Raw genomic sequence first — 19779 nt, 5'->3', positions numbered from 1 at the left:
TCTTTAATGAACATTTTTAAGTCAAATTCATATAATATCATAAATTTTATAAAAACATTGCTGTAATTCTTTCAGACCTCTAAAATTATAGTTTTTAATAATGTACTAGTCCTATTTAAAAGAAAATGATATTTTTCCGCAGTAGATGAGATACTAAAAATTAATTGTACACAAGTTATTTTGACTAAAAAAAGTTGGTGTAAAGTTATTTAGACACAACATTCCTCCCTTATGAATCACAATTAAACATGTTCATTTTTAAGCTAAATTATAAAGTCTGATTCTGTAAATTTTATTTTTTTGATGAAAACTCCTCCATATTAAAATAAAAAATAATGCTGTGTCCAGAATTTTTGTTATATTCTAAAAAAATTATTGATTTATTCGTTAATTTTTTTAAAGATATTGTATAAACAGTTAAAAAATATAAAATATATTACTAAAGCGCATATTTTTAACAAGATTTATTTAGTAAATTTGTGCTATTAAGTTTCTCTAGGAAATAATTAAACAAACTTGGACTGTTGTTCCATAACCATTAAATCAGAAATTTCGAAAGAATCGCATTCTTAGTTTCTAAATTGTAAAATTTGGTTGTACAATTTTGAGCTTTTACCCTCTGAGCGAAGTTCGAGAAGTATTATAATAGGGTCCATCCGGTGAACAATTATTTTCATGTTTTCTCGACGTTTACATCTCCTACAGTATAAAAAATTAGGTCTACCGTTTCCATATATCTATCAGATGTCGTCTGTAGTCTGTTGTCGATTTTATTCAAAACTACTAGACTGATGGTGGTAAAACGCTAAGCACAATTTATCTTTAGTTTTACACTTGTTGTTTCTTATTACATTCATATTTTTTAGAGTTGCTTGTAATATTTTTGGAATAGAAGACGGTTGTTTTGCACTGTGTCTAAAATAGGGGTATAAAAGTATAACAAAAGTATTATGCTCACTTTGAACAGAATTTTTACTTGAAAATTTTGAATTAACATTATCAAATTTTTAGTAGGGACAAGTGGACGAATTTTGTCATCTAGACGATATTCCCAAAAAAGTACAAAACAGAAAGGCAACAGATAACAAGCAGACGGAACAGGGAACCTACTATTTCGTATTCTAGGAGCTACGGGACGTCGAGACGTCCTAATTTACACAAAGTCTGAACCATATTATTTCAATACCCCTTTTAGCAATCTAACCTGAATCACCTTTTTGACATAAACGAAACTATAGCAACATAGATTATCACAAATTCTGCCAAACTTCATTCAAAATTCAAGTCATGTTATCACTTCTTCGAAACATTTCCATCAAACATTCCAGTAACATCCACAATGTCATCAAAAGAAACAAGGCTATTCAGAAAAAAGACGAAAACTTCATGATTGTGCGTCCACTTCCAGATGATTACGATGAAATATTATGCCTTATGCACAAAGCTTACTATACCGAAGAACCCACCACGAGTAGCATAGGCTTCAAACCAACGGTATTATTTGATGAAAGAACCCTACACGGATTAAATCAAGGTTTTTCTCTTATTGCAAGATGTAAACACACTGGAGAAATCATAGGAGCTGCTGTGAACGAAGCTAGTCATTGTTGGGATCCTGACGAGATGGACAAACTCGCCTGTCAAGTACAGGATGTTAAAAGTAGACAACTTCTTCATTTCTACGCCCATATGTCTCGAGAAGCGGATCTGTGGAGGAAGTATTGTGTGCACAAAATTTTTGAGGTAAAGTGATTTTAGAATTTGACTGAGTTTCTAATTTTGTGTTTAAGATTACTTACCTGTTTGTACGAAAGGACGCACGTGGAAAAGGACTAGCAGCTCGTTTGGTGAAAGAATCTAGGATTAATGCTGCAGATTGTGGGTTTCACTTGACTAAAGTGGATGCCACGAGTCACTATACGTAAGTTTTTTTCAATGTTTTATAATTTACCTAAGAAATTAGACTTGTTAATTGATTGTGCTTCAGGGGCGAGGAAAGTTCTCTATATTTGATTTTTTTTTCAAAAATGTACACAAAGTTAAAAATAAGGGTATCAGAATATAATGAAAATATTATACCCACACGGCTTTTATTTGCAAATTTTTAAATGACAAATGACGTTATCAAATTTTTAGTAGGGACGAGTAGACAAATTCTGGTTAACGTTTCGCCATCTTGATGATATTTCTAAAATACATCTAAAATTTCACAACAATCATATGCAATATTTTCGGATATCTGTCTAAAAGTACAAAAAAAAAGACGACAGATAACAAACAGACGGGTAACAGAAGACCTACTCTTTTGTATTATAGGAGATACGGAAGATCGAGAAAACAGTAGACGTCCATTCATCAATCGTCAAATGGACTTTATCGCCTAATTTACATTCGGGAAATAACAGACTAAATTTTTTAATCAAAGTTGAAACTAAACTGTAAATAACATTATTATTATTAACACGTACAAAGCAGTTATTTAATACATTAGAAGAAAAAAGAATTAATATTTTGCTACAACTTTATAAAAAATGTTGAAAGAAAATATTTTATGCCAAATGGTAGACAGTGACTTAGATCCTCGATTAAGCATCAATATTTGCAAACCTTTCTAACACACACAAAGTTTAACTACACTCTTTCAATAAAGTCGTGGAATTACCCCAAGTCAAACTTTTTCTCTTTCTATCTTATGCACTTTGTCTGTCGTAGAGACGTATGTCAAATTTTAAAATTTGTCATTGGTCCCAGTCAAAAATTAAGCGATTTTATAACCAAACAAAACAAATAATTTTAAATGTGTTAGACTATCTAGATAGAAACCAAAATGTATTGGAATTTAAGAAAAAAAAGGAAGAAAATACTGGCCGTAGAAATGTTGAAAATTTCGGAAATATCTGTCTTCAGGATACAAAAAGCTCCAGGTTAGATGACTTTGAATGCAAGAAAACTGTGTCTTCTAGAATTAGTCACATAAAGACTAAAGTAAATCCTATAATTTTATGTCAATCCAGGAGATTATCTATAAAATGGTTGTTGCTAAAGAATACATTATTATTAAGTTGCTGCACGATCTAGTAATGGAAGAGATTCTCGATTTTAACGTTGGTCCCAGATCGTTAACCAACTGGATAAGGAAAATTAGTTTCAAATGTAAGAAAAATAGTAACAGATTATTTTTGATAGAAAGGCCTTCAGTTAAAATAAAAAGAACCAAATTTGTAGCTGAATACCACCAATACAGAGGAAAAAATTAAGATGAACCTCTTTTTCCTGATGAAACGTGGATATTTATTAAGGGAAACGGTTTTATTGAAGGAGCCTCTTTAATTTTTAAGGCTAATAGCAATTCTGGAGACTATCATGATAACATGAACCAGAAAAATTTTGAAAAATGGTTCAAAGAACAGTTGTACCAAGTTGGCAGGAACCTTCTCTTATTGTGATAGATAACGCAAGTTATCATAGTAGACTTGAAGTGTCAATTTAGTCTTCATAGGTATTCATATATTGTAATAAAATTTTACTTTATTTATAGGAAGAAATTCCTCGAAAAAATTGGACAAAGACAAAAATGATAGCATATTTAAATAAAAATAGGATTGATTATCCACCCAAGGCTATGAAAGACCAAATCTGGGAAATATTGGCTAACAAACAACCCCAAAATCGTTATCATTTAGATTTATACGCCCAACATCTTGGGCATTGGGTATTGAGGCTGCCACCTTACCACTGTCATTTCAACGCTATTGAAATGGCATGGTCGGAAGTTAAAAGAAATTATGATAAGATCATTCCAAGAACCAGTTCTTCCCCTAATGATGTTTGTGCAACTTGGCAAAATGTGACTGATCAAGTTGGGCTGTGCATTAGAACAATTACATTAAACATACTGATAACATAATAAATTGTGCTTGGGAAAATGAAAAAAATTTAAATATTTCAGAACAGAATGAAATTATTATTAATGTTAATAATTGGAATGATAGTAAGAGTGGGAATGAGAATGATAACACTAGCCTTGAAGATTTGTATGTCGATATGTTATAACTATGTTAACAACTTTTTCTTATTAAAGCTTCCGTTTTTTCGTTCTTTGATTGAGTTCAATTAATTAAGTAATTAAATGGTCCAGTTTTTATAAACTGGAAGAAAAGTCAAAATTTACCATTTTTTTAGTTGACTTTACTTTTTTAGTGCCTGTGCCTTTCAATAATTTGCGAATTTGAAATTTAGATTTATCCATAGCAACATATTTCTAACATATAAAAAACACCTACGAAAATTTACTAAAAAATGTCACATTCTAAGTATTTTAGACTAGGGGTATTTCCACGACTATACCCCTTTTAACACAACAACTACCAACTTAACCTGAATCATCGCTTTGAGACGAATGAAACTATAATAACATAAATCACGACGATTCTGTCAAAATTCAAGTGATGTTATCATTTTTTCGAAATATTTCTATCAGACATTCCACTAACGTCCAAAATGTCATCAAACGAAACAAGACTAATCAGGAAAAAGAAGAAAACGTCGTGATTATGCGTCCTATTCCTGATGACTACGATGAAATTTTATGCCTTAAGCACAACGCTTATGACCCTGAAGAACCCAGCGCTTCTAGCATAGGCTTCAAACCAACCCCATTATTCGACGAAATGACTCTAGATGGATTAAGAAAAGGCTTGTCCCTTATTGCAAGATGTAAATCCAGCGGAGAAATCTTAGGCGCTGCTCTGAACGAAACCAGTCATTGCTGGAACGCTGACGCGATGGATAAACTCGCCTGTGAATCACAGGATGTTAAAAGTAGACAACTTCTTCATTTCTACGCGTATTTGACTCGAGCAGCAGACCTGTGGAGGAAGTACTGTGTGGACAGAATTTTTCAGGTAAAGTGACTTTAGGATCTGACAAAGTATCTGATTTCGTTTTTAAGACTACTTACCTGTTTGTACGAAAAGACGCACGTGGAAGAGGAATAGCAGGACGCTTATTAAAATACTCTAGGACTGATGGTGCAGATTGTGGGTTTCGTTTAACTAGGCTGATTGCCACGAATCATTATACGTAAATTTTTTGCAATTTTGATTTCAAGCATTTATATCATTTAATCTGGTGTGTACGTAACTATTTACTACCAAGTGTTAATTTTCAATGAGTAACTCTTCGTGCTTTGATTCGGTACTCGTTTAACTGGAACGTGCAGTTTGGAAAGATTTTTGCGCTATTATAGATTGCTTCTTTGTTATACAAGCGTTTGAATGTAAGCGATAATTAAAATTGTTAAATGAGGCAATTTCAAAATGTTAGGAAACAGTACTTAGAGTAGATAATTGCTTTGCTTTATTAGGTCGGATTATTTCATTATTTCTCCTGATCAATAGAACTTCACATCAAACGATATTCTATTTTAATTCATTTATACATTACTTTATTATGTACTTTTAATGTAGTCAAATAGTGGTTTTTATGCCTATTTAAGTATGAAATATAGTACAAATGGATATTACAGTTCTCCTACAATAAAGTTTATTTAACATATTCTCACATTATGTACTATGTTACTTTCAGTAGTAATTCCAGAAGGGGGTTATTTTACATCATTTAGGTGCACCTGCCTTATAATAAAAGCACATAAACCTCTGGATTAATTAAAGTTTATATAGCAAGTATACCTTAGCAGGGGAAAGAGCTTGAAATTACCACGCATATAGTCTTTTGATATTATTGTTTTTAATGTGTTGTTACGAAAATCTTGACAAGAAACAGATTGTTTTCAAGCCTTACTACTTACATCTAGAAAAGGGTGTACTATTAATTGATAAAATTAGTTTTAAGTTCAACTAAATAAAAATTCTATAATCGAAAGTTCAAATTAAAGTGTTATTGTCTGAAGTTTAAAACGTTCATACTAATACGTGCTCTAGATAAAATCCACCGTCTATCAAATTTGATTAAACAGATTATGATATTCCAAAATCAAATTCTTTTTTAAACCATGGAACAAAAAAAAAACATTGCTAGCTTGTAATAAAAACCCTCAGATAAATATGCGATTTTTTTAATTCTGTCTACATTTAAAAAACTGAAATTTGTTCAAACTTGTTTATGTTTATTACTTCCCCGGCGTAAGCTAAGGGAGTATTGCAATCGAGTCCATCTGGCTCTTTTTTCATAAACTACTGGACCGATTCTTGTCAGATTTTATATTTTTATATTTGTCTAATCATCCCCATCACCAATGGGATGTAGTCATTTTATAAAATAACATACTCCTACACTTACGGTTTATCCGTGTTGAATTTTTACATTAAACATCCAAATTTTTGAAAAAAAAAAAAAAATCGGAACCGAATGATCCGAAATCATGTAAACGTTTTAAGGTTATCCTAAGCAGGGTCAATCCTTAATCAAAACTTGACCGTTCATCCCCTCCAAAAAATTGGCGACAGCAAAATATTTCAGTCTATACTTGTGGGTTATCAACGCGTTCATATTTTTTAGAATTACTAATACAGGGTGACTCAAAAAACCTAACGAATAAGGAAATCTATTTTATTGGTCAAATCAAGGATGACTCACCCCATTTTGCAGAAAATTTGGGTATACAGTATCGTTATTATTAGTTAATACTACACCTATATTTTGTGATAGAAAAACTCACTTAAAATATATGCATAGCATGCTTCTTCACCTCTATCTTAGCAGTCCACACCTATAGTTTTTTAACTTAGAGGTTGTCATAAAAAATAAAATTGACAAAATTATATTCTAAAATTTTTTAGAAGGTTTTGTTCTTCAGAGGCAAGGGAAGTTCTCTCTAAATAACTTTGGACCAATTTTTTAAATGGAATTCTTTTTAATTGCACACACCTCATGCAAAAAAAAATGTAAACAACGTGTTTACAAGAAGACCTTGTATAAATTCGATAAAAAAGTCAATAATGAAATTTAACGTCATATTTATGGCGTCATCGACATTTTAAATAGAAATCCTAGTTTTTTACTATACATGTACGTATATATGTAACGTGACTTTTTACTTCCCGATCGTAAACTAAGGAAGTATAGTAATCGAGTCCATCGGACGAATTGCCACTTTTATGTTTTTTCGACAATTCATGACCTCTGCAGTACGAAAAAAGTAGTCTACCGTTTCGGTTTGTCTGTCTGTCTACCTGTCTGTCTGTATCCATTGTTATTAGACACGTAATCTCCGAAACTGCTGGACCAATTGTTGTCAAATTTTGTATGTATGTTAGAAATATCATGTAGGTGGTTAAATACTAACCAAAATTTGGCTAGTCATCCCACTAACAATTTATTGACGTCATCTCAATGAACCGTATTTTAAAATGATTTTAATGTTATACAAAAATATTGTAATACGCAATAGAACTCCTTGTGGCTGGCTCAGTGGGTCAGCAGCTTTGTCGACTAAACTTTTTTTGCACTGGTAATGAGCTGTAACTACTTCTCTTTTGTGCTGTGACTAGTATTATCCATGTTGATGACGTCATCACAAAATTTTTATTGGTCAAATTAAGAACGAGTCAGTCACTCTATTTTCTCGAAAATGTGAGAATACGCAATTCTTTATATAATAATGATAAAATAAGAATGATAATATTCTCAACATTTTGTTCAATTGTGGTTTAATTAATAATTTTAGTCCCCTTTTTCGAGAAGGCAAACTCATTCAAAACGAACTAATTACTGTGTGATATTCTTTCTATATATAAACATAAATAAAGACTTGAGCTTCAGATTGCTATTACCTAGTGCTGAAGGACATTTTACGTCGTTAGTTCTGTGCTTTAAATATATTTTATATTGTCCGTACAGCACAGGGGCTGCGGGGTTTTTATTTATGCCGTTCTTTTTTACTTTAAAGCGGTTATCACAAGACGAAAATCGTAAAATCAAGTTTTATATATTTTTTTAAAGAGCTGGATTTGTCGGATTATGCTTATAGTCTTCGACCATTTTTTATTGATCAAATTAAGATCCTCATTTTCTAGAAAATGTGAGAATACCCACGTCTTTATTTAATTACGATCAAATAAGAATAATAATAATTGTATTCATAACATTTTATTCCATTGTGGCCTAATTAATAATTTTAGTTCTCTGTTTTGAGGAAACAACTCATTCAAATTAAACAAATTTCTACGTGACATTCTTTCGACGTATAAACATAAACAGTTGAAGTTAAGCATGTACACTGATAATAATACACTCTTTGCTGTTGGTTATTTGCTTTGAATTCATTTCATATTGTCCGTATGTCTGCGGACGGCATCTCCTTGGAATTTGGGCCCCGCGGCGCAGGGTGTTCGAAGTATCATTTACACCACTGATTTTTAATACATAAAGGTTATCAGAAAACATTTTTTTTTATAATTTTTCAAAGAACCGAAATTTGTTGGACTGTACTTTAAGAGCGAGGGAACTTCTGTCAAAGTAACGTTGGACCAATTTTTTTTAATTTGTCATTGTCTTAAAATCTAAATAGGCGTTTCAAAACGACGGAAAATTACGAAAAATAACATTTTTTTTGGCATTCCCATTTTTATTGAACACAACCGTATGTTATAAGACTAATCAAAGTTGCTTTTAGGATATAAACCCTATAATAACTAAATTGATTTATTCAAGCGAGTTGTCAAATCTCATTCTTGAAATTTTTAATACATAGGTAAATTTCAAACTTTACTTAGTTTTAATAAAAACGGTTATAGAAATAAAATATAAATAAGTAATATACATATCAACTGAATTTATATAATATATGAGGGCAAATAAGCTGTCAATTTTTGGAAATTGCATATTTTTAATGTAGAATTAAAACTACTAATAGTACATATACATATAGTACTATATATTATTTATTTATGTATTAATTAATTAATTTATTTATTTATGCATTTATTTATTTAACACATTTTAGTTTCGGAGTGCAAACTAAAAAAGTACCGAAAGAACAAAAAAAAAAAATTACCATGAATATTTGAAGGTTTTTTGAAAGAATTTGTATCTTGTCAAAAATTTATCTGAACATTCCACCAAAAATTTAATGACATTACCTCAAAATATATGTAAGTAAATTTTGTTTACAATATGTAAAATAAAACATTTCTCGACCTGTGATTTATTAATTCACCCCTAATTTTAACTTGATAATTTTACCTTTTTGAAAAAAAAAAAAAAAATCAAAAACAAAACAAAATCGTACAACAAAATTTTACAATTTTACTGGGAAACTATCTACAAAGTCGATTTGTTTGATGACGTCACCTCAAAATTTTGTTAAGTAAATCTGGCTTAAAATTTATTGCTATTTCGGATGTCTGTGTGGAAACCTTAAACAAAGTTTGTGTGTCCTTTCAAAAAGCTGGCGACCATTCTAAAATTTTAGTTAAGTAAATAAGTAAATCTCCCTAGAAATTTAAAATGTAACCTGTGTTGTTTAATATTTTAAAATTGTTAATGCAGGTGTCAAAAATTAATGTATCCAATTTTCTCGAGACGGACGCACAACACTTGTTATTGTTATTAATATCACACTATATATCAAAAGTCATGTATTTCTCCCCTTTAAAAATTGATGACGTCATTATAAAATTTTATTAAAGAAGTGTCACTTGAAACACAGCACTCCTTTACCTGTACTTCCACGCTTACTTTTTATTTTGTTATTATAAAGGTTATGATTGAAAAATAAAACTTTTAAGATAAAAATGTTATAACTGACCTAAGAAATTACATTTGTTGATAGATTATGCTGCAGAGGTGTAAGTAACTTCTTGTTTTCTTTTAAAATACATATTTTATTATAAATGAATTACAAATGTTAATTAAAAACGGCAGTCGACAATATCATGTAACTTTAACAATCCCTATGTACATTTTTTTATTTTATCTTGGAGATGTAATCCTGAACTTGGAACTTTTTTTTTACTATATTAAGTTACAGGAATGTCTTTTATCGTAAAGGTGTTTTTATCTCATAAAATACAGCATACACTTTCATTATAACTTTAAACTTACATGAACTAAACTGAAAGTGTTAAAACTTTTTAACAAAAAACGTTTTCACGCTAAACATCCCAACAGAGTGTTTTACTTATTTATTAATCTAGTGTAATGAAAATTAATTTCAAATTCCAGACATTATCCTTTTTTGTCCAGTTTTAATATAAATATAAGTCATATGTTCTGCTACATTGATGTTTCAGTTTAATCATAGCTACTCCAGGAATGTATCTTGTTTCTATTATTGTTATTTTCAGTAACAAAAATGTATTAATTAAGGACTGCTTCCAGTATTTAGAGTATTTTTAAGATAACTAATAAGTATATTTTTCTGTTATAAAAATAAAATCAAGTAATGTCCAATTAAATTTATCGGACAAAATGACTTATACTTTTATTTAATTATAGATTTGAATTATTTGGGCGAAGTTTGAAAAACTTGTAAGATGTGCATAATTCAGCCGTTTTCATTACGGGTATAATAACATTTAAGCACTGTGATAGTGCCGCAGAACTGGTAAACAAGTGAATTCATCCCCATGCCATTAAAATTCTATTGCAGTTTCAACATAATAAGTAGAGTACGTCTCGCATATCTACTAGGTAATTAATAAGTACGTAGTTTCAACAACAATGCAGCAAAATAATAATTTTCATAATGCTGGAAGCACAGCTTATATTTGAGTAAATTAAGTCCAACTACTCCAAAATTAACTTCTTGTGTAACAAAAACGACCACTATATTCACTCGTACGTTTGCTTCCCAGGGCTTTAATCGCAGAAAAACAGAAACTGAAACTCGTCGCAGACATCCCATATTGTTCATACGTCGGCGCTGACCAGGAACCCATTTTCAAACCCTCCGACCCTCACAAATCAGCAAAAATTTACGTGGACGAAGAACCTCAAAAAAACTCCTTGAAAAAAGTGTAAAAATACAACGTTTCAAATGCAGCAGTTTATTTATTCAACAATACAAAAATGAAAAAGCCTAGTTTCACAGCATCCGCCAAATCGTTTGAAACAATTACTCTGATTATCTGCGGTTTGGCTGCAGGTACTGTGAAACCAGTCGTGAGATTAACAACGTATAACAAAATATGGCATGTCCGTAAAAAATTGAACCATGTTTGCATGTTCGTTCAAAACCACAAGCCCACTTTCACTGTTTTAAGCAAATTTATGGAACGTAGTGATGCATAAAATTGCAAGAACTTTGTAATTTCGCTTATAGAGCAGTGAAAAGAGACGAAATGACTAATGCTTGTAAGAAAAGCCGTGCTGTTTCCCATCGCTCGCTCCATGTTTCTTTCCGTAATCTTCGTGGTGCTTGTGGTGTGCTTCGTGTCCCTCTTTTCCTTTGAATCCTTTGTGATCGTCGATGATTTTCCCTTTATCTGTGAACCCTTTCTTACCGTGGTCGTCGTAGTGGTGCCCCGAGTGGTGAGAACCACCTTTTTTATGGTCGCCGCTCTTTTTATCGTAGTGTTGGTGGTGACTACCGTGTTTGCTGTGGTAACCACTTTTGTGGGCATCGTCGTAGAATTTGTGCTCCCTGTGGTACTCATCTTTGTGGAACTTGTTATGATACCCTTTCGTTTTGTGCCCTTTCTTGTGGCCTTTTTTCTCACCAAATTTGGCCCCTTTATGCGACTTTTTTCCCTCGTGGTACTTCTTGTAATGTCCGGCCTCATCGTGGTACTTATCCAGGTGTCCCCCTTTGTCCCCATACTTACTAGCTTTATAATTTTCACCATGCTTCCCACTTTCTCCCTTATCGTGGTGGTGGTCGCTTTTGTAACCTTTGTCCCCTTTGGCGCCATGCTTAGAGTATTTATCCGCGTGGTACTCTTTACCACCGCCTTCTTTTTTTCCACTTCCACCGTAATAATTGGTCGCGGATGCGACTAAATGCTCAGGGAAACCATGAAAACCGTCGAAGAAACCAACATCACTTTTATAAACCGGAGAGAAGCTGATTTGTCCTGCCGCCGCGAACCAAGTCAGCAGCAGTAAAATATTGACAACTTTCAGCGGAAGCATTGCACAACTAAAGAACTAACGGTTAAATGGTGCTTTTATATAGTCATTTCTGGTACGTGATGTCGTCACTACGCTTCCATTCGGAAGTAAGGAAAGGATGAATGGAGTCTTCGGAAGATAACGTTTGGTTCGATTGCTTCATCACGGTAGTCGCACAAGAAATGATGGATTACGGAGCACTTTTATTTTATTTTTAATTAAATGTTTACCATGATTTGGTTACAGCTCATTAAGAAAAAAGAAAAATCGTGGGAAGTCACGTTTTTAGAGTAACTAGAGTGTTGCTTTAATTTTTGTCAAAATAATATTTCGGACCTTATCTGTTTTCTAAGAATTATTATCAGCCACCAAAAATGGCTATAAAATACTCGAATATTAATTTTCAGTTCCATTTAACAAATTTAAATGCAGCTTAACATAAAAAAAAGTTTTCAATCACTATGTATTGTATTCGGAAAAATGTTAATTTGTACGCCCTATCATATCCTGTACACAGCCGTAACGCATTAATGTCAACTTAAAAAAATGCCAGTGCTACATTGTATCTTAAAAATATCATTAACAATATTAAGAATGTTTCAGTTCTATTTGTATAAAAAAAGTTATGTAATTGTCAGTTGCGGGAACGAATTTCTACTTATATCATTCTACTTTGTAAAGCTGAGTAAAATCAGTCGATTTTTTTATTTCCACACGATTCAATATAAAAACTTAATTTATTTTATTTCCTTGTATATCTGCGTCAGCTGCCTTACATGTAACGTACAGGTACCCAGGTGATTGTTCGGCCACTACTTGGTTAATATTTTACTTTAATAAATATGCAACCGTTGACATTTCGAAGTTTTGCTTCATTAACGAAACCGAAAGACGGCGTCTCTAATAATAATCTAGTTACCTTTACTGACCTTAATACGACTAAGTACTATACACTACTTCGCAAAGTTGTGGTAAACTAAATATAATAATGATAACTGCAACTGTTGCGCTTTTTTTTAACAAATAGTAGGTCAGAAGTGCTACCACAGTAATATCAAAAAATACTTCCCAACAAAAAAGTTACCAAAATTTGTGCGAAAACAAAACGGAAATATGTATATATTTTTTTTTTGTCTTTCGTCTGCATGTTCCCGCACTGTCCAGTTCCGTAAGTGGTTTTTCAAGACATTAAGAACCTGCTTCTAATAAACGAATTAAATTATCAGTCTGAAGCAAAGTTCAATAAAAATGTGAATGATTAATTAGCCGAATTTGATCACGTGGTCGATCAATTGCTTGCCCGATGGAGTGATTTATTATTCTAGCGCGAGTTTTTAATTAAATTAAATTAAATTTTAATTCGAATTAAATTTTTAATAAACCGACCCTAAGACTTATTGTTTTATAACTGAAAGCTTCGAGAGTTCTATTTATACTTTTAGATTTTACAAAATGACTTTATTAAGTAGTAGTATAACAACATAGAAATATCAGAGTGCAGATAGTAACGATGTGTTGGACCAATACCTTTGTATACACTTATTTGATAATCTTATAGTAGGGTCTATCCAATAATTTCATGTTTTCTCGATGTTAGATTATCCCAGAATATGAACAAGTAGGTCTCCCGTTTTGATCTGTCTGCATATGTCGTCTGTTAGACATATTATTAGATAGATAATTGCCAAAACCACTGGACTGAAGGTTGTGAAATTTCCTAAAGTACTTGCAGTTTTGATAAAACTCTAACCCAAAATTTGCCTTATCATCTATTCCAAAAATTGATGACATCCTATCTATATTTATTTCCTTACCGACCAGATTTTTGGAAAAATAATGCAAACTGGAAAACAACCTTTTAAAATATAACTTAACCAAATGCTCAGAAGGTTATCGTAAGCATTGTAAATCGCTAATCAAAATTTATCTGCTCATTCTCTCCAAAACCTTCATGACGTCATCTCAAAATTTTGGCGAATAAATCCTTCTGTATCAATGCATTTATATTTTTTAGAATTGGTTAATTATACAGATCTCAATACATTACACAAAAAAATAAATAAGTCAAATTTATTTTATTGATTAAATCGAAAAAAGTTTTTCCATTATTCTGAAATTGTGGGGGTAAAATACTTCCATTCCTATTTTAAACTTATAAGGATTATATTTATAAATAAGAAAATTTGCAGAATCAAATTTTATCATTTATGTTAGAGACTGGATTTGCTCTATTGTTCAGAAGTTCTGTCTAAGTAACTTTAAAACAATTTTTATTTTTAAGTCTACTGCCATGGAAAAAAATATGAATGTTTTTTATTTTCGTTGACCTCTAATTCAGCGTCTGTCTTGAATGTAGCTTTAAAATTTATTAATTCGTTTTTATGTGTTTATGTAGTTTGTGCCACTATTCTCGATCAATCACTAGGTTATAGTCACGTTTTACAAGTTCACTCCTGTAGATTAATGTTGGTAGCCTTTATTGGTAGTGAAATAAATATAATATTATCTCTATTAACTATTGAGTTCCTTACAAATTATGTATATTGTTGCAAACGTATCAGGAACAAGATAAAATCAACACAGTGTGGAAACAACGATAAAATTGACTATGTTACGTACAATATTGTTATTAAGGAATGTTCATTTTATAAAGCGGACACTGAAAAATTGCTACTAATTCGAGTACTTTGGGCTAATTTAATTTTTTTTGTTATCAAAATATTTAACAATGTTAAATGAAATAATTATTCTTATTCTCTAATCAATTATATTCAGAAACTATAAAATTTTCTAACTATTGCGCGAATACCGCGAATAACTGTTTGCACAGGTTTGTTTGTGAATTTCTTCATAGCAGGAGGCCACATTTTTTTAAATTCTCCAACTCATGATGTTGTTCGGCCATCTTTTCTTAACACTGATTTCATATTTGCCCATTATCGCTCAAGTGGACGAAGCTCAGGACAGTTGGGTGGTTTATCTTCCTTTTTTAAAAACTGTACATTATTGGCATTAAGAAGCTCCTGAGTGGCACCAGCGTAGTGAACCCAAGCCAAATCTGGCCAAAACAATGGAGGGTTATGATGTTTGCAATAAACAAGCGATAATCGCGTTTTTATACATTCTTTCCTGTAATCATCGCCCCGAATTGTTCCAATCGTAAAAAAAAAACTAAAATTTTTTAGTCCACAAGAACAAATGGCTTGTCACACTAAGACTTTTTTCCCAAACTTTTCAATTTTTTTTGTTTTCATGTCATCGAGGACATCTTCCCCTACGACTGCATTATAGGTATTTCCCACACAGACATACATTTCGTTAATTTTAGCAGTTTAATGATGTTTTCCTCAATATTTTCGTTAAGCGGGCCTTTTCTCGGTCTGGATTTGAGCAAATCTTCTAAAGTATGAAACTCCCCAAACTTTTTGATTATTTGGAACACTGCTGATTTTGAACATTTAGTTATTTTAGGCAGTCCCCCCAACGGAAATTTTTCGTAGCTTCACTTTTGCAAAGATAATTTTCTTGCCCCAATGGCGATTCGCTTCATTTTAAAAAGAAATAACATTATTTTGAAAACAAAAATGGCATTTAATAGATACAACTTAAAGCTTTCATATATAAAAACTAGAAAAATTTAGATTAAAAATTAGAAAAGTGGCGTTACTTTAAAGGTGTCCGTTTAATAAAATGAACACTCCTTATAACTAGTTTTGAAAATAAAGACTAAAAATTAGTTATAGGTAAGTATTTATTTCAAGAAAAATTAAAAACTTTTTACTGTCCCAGGGTTTTTAATCAAATTTTACTCTATTATACCTTTTTTTTATTAAATTTTTTAACATTTTACTTTACAAGACTGTTATCATTGTGTTTTATTTGTGTAAAACAACCCTAATTGATTAATAAAGGGTCTAGAACCGTACAATCCAATTTCAAAGGTCCATTCATAACAAAAATAACGTATTTAGCTTCTGCTAATGATAAGCAACTCAGGCGTATATTAAAACAAACCCCAAATAAATCCTTTCTGGTGTGGACAGCAAAGGGTAATGAAATAAATGAGCACGTAGGGGACGAAAAGAAAGATCCCGAAAGACCCCACTAGATAAAATCTCACAGTGATTGTTAACTTACACAATAAACTTTACACTTCTGTATAAAGTTAAAATTGTTGTTATTTGTTACATTGCTTATCTCTGAATCTATTTCAGTTAACATGGGGACACATTTATCGGCTCATTCAATAAGAAAGCAGCAAAATCGCCATCGATTATGGGTGATTTTGTTTATTTTTGTGGTACATACAGATCGTTTTTATCTTAAATTTGCTGTTTAGATCAAACGTACCTTAAAAGCATTTTTTGCCATATTCATACGACCGCTAATTAGAAGTATGTCATATGTACAGAAAAAAGCTACTAAAAGCAAAAATTCAAACAAAATGAATTACTTACTAATTTGAAATCTTTTGAGGGGAGGAGTACAAAAAAAATATGCAATTTATTAGAAATTGTTTGATGTACCTATTTCATTTTTATAAGAAACAGAGAAAAAGGAAAAACGCCTTCACAGACGTATTAATTAAATGTATCAAAGCGAAATGATGAGACAACCAATCATTCCCAAAACAACAAAGTATTGATTTTGTAAACAAATTATAAGTTAAGACGCTTGAAAGTTTCTCTTCGAGAGGTAACGAATTTCCATGTACTACTTATTTGTCTAATGTAGATATAACCCGTACTATCAGCTTTGATTGATAATTAACATAATTAAATGAGCACAAAGTAGTTGATTTAAGTATTATACACTTTGTGGTTGTCACAATTAGCTCTTAAGTATTCAGTAAACAATTTTATTACTCTTATGGAACGTCTGTAGTTTTTAATTGATGCTACATATTGGTTTATAAAAATTAGAGTTCAACTAAAAGTTACGGTAGGTATATATAGGCAACCCAATGTTCAGTAAAAAAATGTTTCATAGTATTTCATTGCAGTTTTCTATACGTTGCAGATATCTACTACCCCTTATTATTGATTTGTACGTCTGTGTTGAAAATTCAAACATATGAAAATTTGTCATTGATTAAATCTGTATTTAATCAATGCATTTGTCCACCCCCTGCAAAACACAAGCAAATCGGGGTCTTACTATTAATAATGTATTTCACCACTAGATGCCACTGGGCTGCAGAAACCACTAAAGTCACTAGATCTACTATTACTTTTAGAAAGTACGGCAAACTGCCTGTGGTCGGAATTCGACAGAGAGGAACCTAACCTATGTGTTAAACAAAGATAGCGCGAGGCTAGTAATTTTCGCTATCAAATGTAGGAACTGTTAACGAACGTTTGATGTGTTTACGATTTGAGGTTACGACAGACTGTACTAGAATTATCGAATTAAAGGACCGGAAAGAACACTATTCCAGTCCCAAAGTAACTCCAGCCCTATTCAACGAGAAAATGTCACCGGTAACCAGCAAACAGTCGTGGAAGACGTGTTACCACCAAGGCAATTGATGGCCAAATGACAGTAACAGGATCGCCATACTGGAAGCAAAAAATACCTGCTGTCGAAAAGACGGAGCATAACAAGGACACAGATATATTTCTATTTCATAAAAGTTACTAATTGCCACACATTTCAAGATCGAGTCACATTAGAAACCACGGCCAACTGATTAATATATATGGCCATCCCAATTTGTATAAAAAGTTGATTCTTTGACGTTTTCAAAATCGTTAATCAGGTAACGACATCTATTAAGTACAGTTATGAACTTGGTTGGCAAATAATTGTCAAAATTACGTTTTAAAATATCACGTTTTTCTGAAAGTGTAGATAATGGCACAAGAACATTAATGATATTACTTCTACTATTTAGTGTTGAATTAAGATAGATATATTTTTACAAAACGAAAATTATTTAACAAAAAGGAAGGTACATATTCATAATTTTAAAACTTTTCTGCTGGTAGGTTTGTTACAGATCGTTATGGTCTTCAACCAGTCTGTTCCAAACAAATATTATCAATAATATAATAATAATGAGGACCCGGGGTGGGCTAGTTAGCATCATGCTTGCCCGCTACACCTTGGGTCGTGGGTTCGATTCCCGCCATGGCTCTGGGTGTAACGTGTATGTCCCGTTCCCCTGTAATTGGGCCTCAGTGCCTGTTGGGGGACGTAATTAATAAAATAAAAAAAAATAAAATAAAAATAACTGGTTTCACTGTTGCTCGAATAATTATATCAGTATATCACAAACTCTTGATTTATGTTCCAAGCAACAAAATTTTCTTTATCTTGTTTTATATCATGATCCAAAACCAAGAATTTTGCAGTACTGACAAAGTCTATATTGGAAACATTAGATGATTTGGAACATTTAACAATTCCGCAGCGGAGGATCTGACGCATTGCATATTCTGCAGCTCTGACATCCGTTGCATCATTGGAGACTCCTTTTAATCTGCAATTCATATATTTTTTTCAAAAATTTAGATGTAATAGTACCTTGTAGTGACAGCATATCATGATTCAAGAACTGGTTTCGTACATTTTTTACAACATGGCAGAAACCAAAACTTAGGAAAAAAGACAAATATTTCAAGATAGGGTGGCCGATACACTTTTTTGGAGGCCCGGTGGTATTAGAAAGTTTTTTAAAAAGCACAACATTTAAATTCAAGTTATCTGTAACGAGTCGCAAAACTATGAGTTACAGAAAGGGCTACCTGTAAAACCATCAGTTCTGCTAGCACCGGTTTTCGTGGTTTCACTCAAGAGACTGCACATGCTTTAAAATTTATTGCCAGAAGTACATATTTGTGTGTTAAATTTTTGTTAGAACAAGCAGGCTTTTACTATGTTCTTACGCGTTCCTTTAGCTCCGATGCGGTGGAAGCAACGTTCTCACACGTGAGATTAAAAGGAGGCTCCAATGATGCAACGGATGCCAGAGCTGCAGAATATGCAATGCGGAATTGTTAAATGTTCCAAATCATCTAATGTTTCCAATATAGACTTTGTCAGTACTGCAAAATTCTCAGTTTTGGACCATGATATAAAACAAGACAAAGAAAATTTTGATGTACCTTTGGAATTAAGAACAAATATTCAAAACCTGAGTAAATTAATTGAACCCTGTGCAAACATTTCATCGGCATCTGTGGCCTTTTTGGCTGGCTTCACTTTAAAGAAATTAGACGACAAATTTCATTGCGATCGCTGCCTTGCACCGCTGTTGTTCAAAGAGGTTCCTGGTCCGCTATTAAGACTCATCCTGTTACAGGATCGAGGTGGATTAACCTATCCCAATGCATATTCCGTAAGCATTGTGCAGGAAGTGGCTGACGTAACTCAAAAAAATGTTCCCGTTTTTAAACTCTAAAAAGACATGTCAACAAATATGTAATCTGCTCCATCCTTCTTTGGACCAAAATCCATTATTTTGTTGCTTGGAACATAAATCAAGAGTATATGATATAATTATTCGAACAACAGTGAAACCAGTTATCGATAATATTTGTTTGGAACCAAAAGACTGGTCGAAGAAAATAACGATCTGTAACAAACCTACCAGCAGAAAAGTTTTAAGATTATGAATATCTACCTTCTTTTTTGTTAAATAATTTTCATTTTGTAAAAATATATCCATCTTATTTCAAAACTAAATAGTAGGAGTAATATCATTAA

At 32.0% G+C, this 19779-nt stretch overlaps 2 protein-coding genes across 4 annotated transcripts; one reads left to right on the top strand and one right to left on the bottom strand.

Annotated features, from left to right (window-relative positions):
* Positions 1 to 985: 985 nt before the first annotated feature.
* Positions 986 to 11004, top strand: LOC135126508 (uncharacterized). Of its 3 annotated transcripts, none has more exons than XM_064052528.1 (4): positions 987 to 1494; positions 1554 to 1743; positions 1791 to 1921; positions 10818 to 11004. In XM_064052528.1, the coding sequence occupies exons 2-4, from the start codon at positions 1624 to 1626 to the stop codon at positions 10981 to 10983; spliced, it is 417 nt and encodes a 138-aa protein (XP_063908598.1). In that variant the 5' UTR covers positions 987 to 1494; positions 1554 to 1623; the 3' UTR covers positions 10984 to 11004. The 3 variants fall into 3 exon arrangements, with proteins under 3 accessions (XP_063908596.1, XP_063908598.1, XP_063908597.1); XM_064052527.1 differs by having other exon boundaries at positions 988 to 1494; positions 1535 to 1743; XM_064052526.1 differs by having other exon boundaries at positions 986 to 1743.
* LOC135126507 (histidine-rich glycoprotein-like) lies at positions 10994 to 12117 on the bottom strand. Its single transcript, XM_064052525.1, has one exon. The coding sequence runs from the start codon at positions 12091 to 12093 to the stop codon at positions 11308 to 11310; it is 786 nt and encodes a 261-aa protein (XP_063908595.1). The 5' UTR covers positions 12094 to 12117; the 3' UTR covers positions 10994 to 11307.
* Between the last annotated feature and the right edge of the window lie 7662 nt (positions 12118 to 19779).

This window comes from Zophobas morio, unplaced genomic scaffold, assembly GCF_036711695.1.
Source record: "Zophobas morio isolate AGI-343-1 ecotype UQ-CSIRO unplaced genomic scaffold, CSIRO_AGI_Zmor_V1 ptg000011l, whole genome shotgun sequence".
Classification (NCBI taxonomy): domain Eukaryota; kingdom Metazoa; phylum Arthropoda; class Insecta; order Coleoptera; family Tenebrionidae; genus Zophobas; species Zophobas morio.
This window is presented reverse-complemented; position numbering and strand designations above follow the sequence as displayed.

Coding starts and splice junctions, on each gene's coding strand:
- LOC135126508 (XM_064052526.1), top strand. CDS start 1,288: ATGTTATCACTTCTTCGAAACATTTCCATCAAACATTCCAGTAACATC. Junction 1,744..1,790: donor GTGTGCACAAAATTTTTGAG/GTAAAGTGATTT, acceptor TTTGTGTTTAAG/ATTACTTACCTGTTTGTACG. Junction 1,922..10,817: donor GATGCCACGAGTCACTATAC/GTAAGTTTTTTT, acceptor TTTGCTTCCCAG/GGCTTTAATCGCAGAAAAAC.
- LOC135126507 (XM_064052525.1), bottom strand. CDS start 12,093: ATGCTTCCGCTGAAAGTTGTCAATATTTTACTGCTGCTGACTTGGTTC.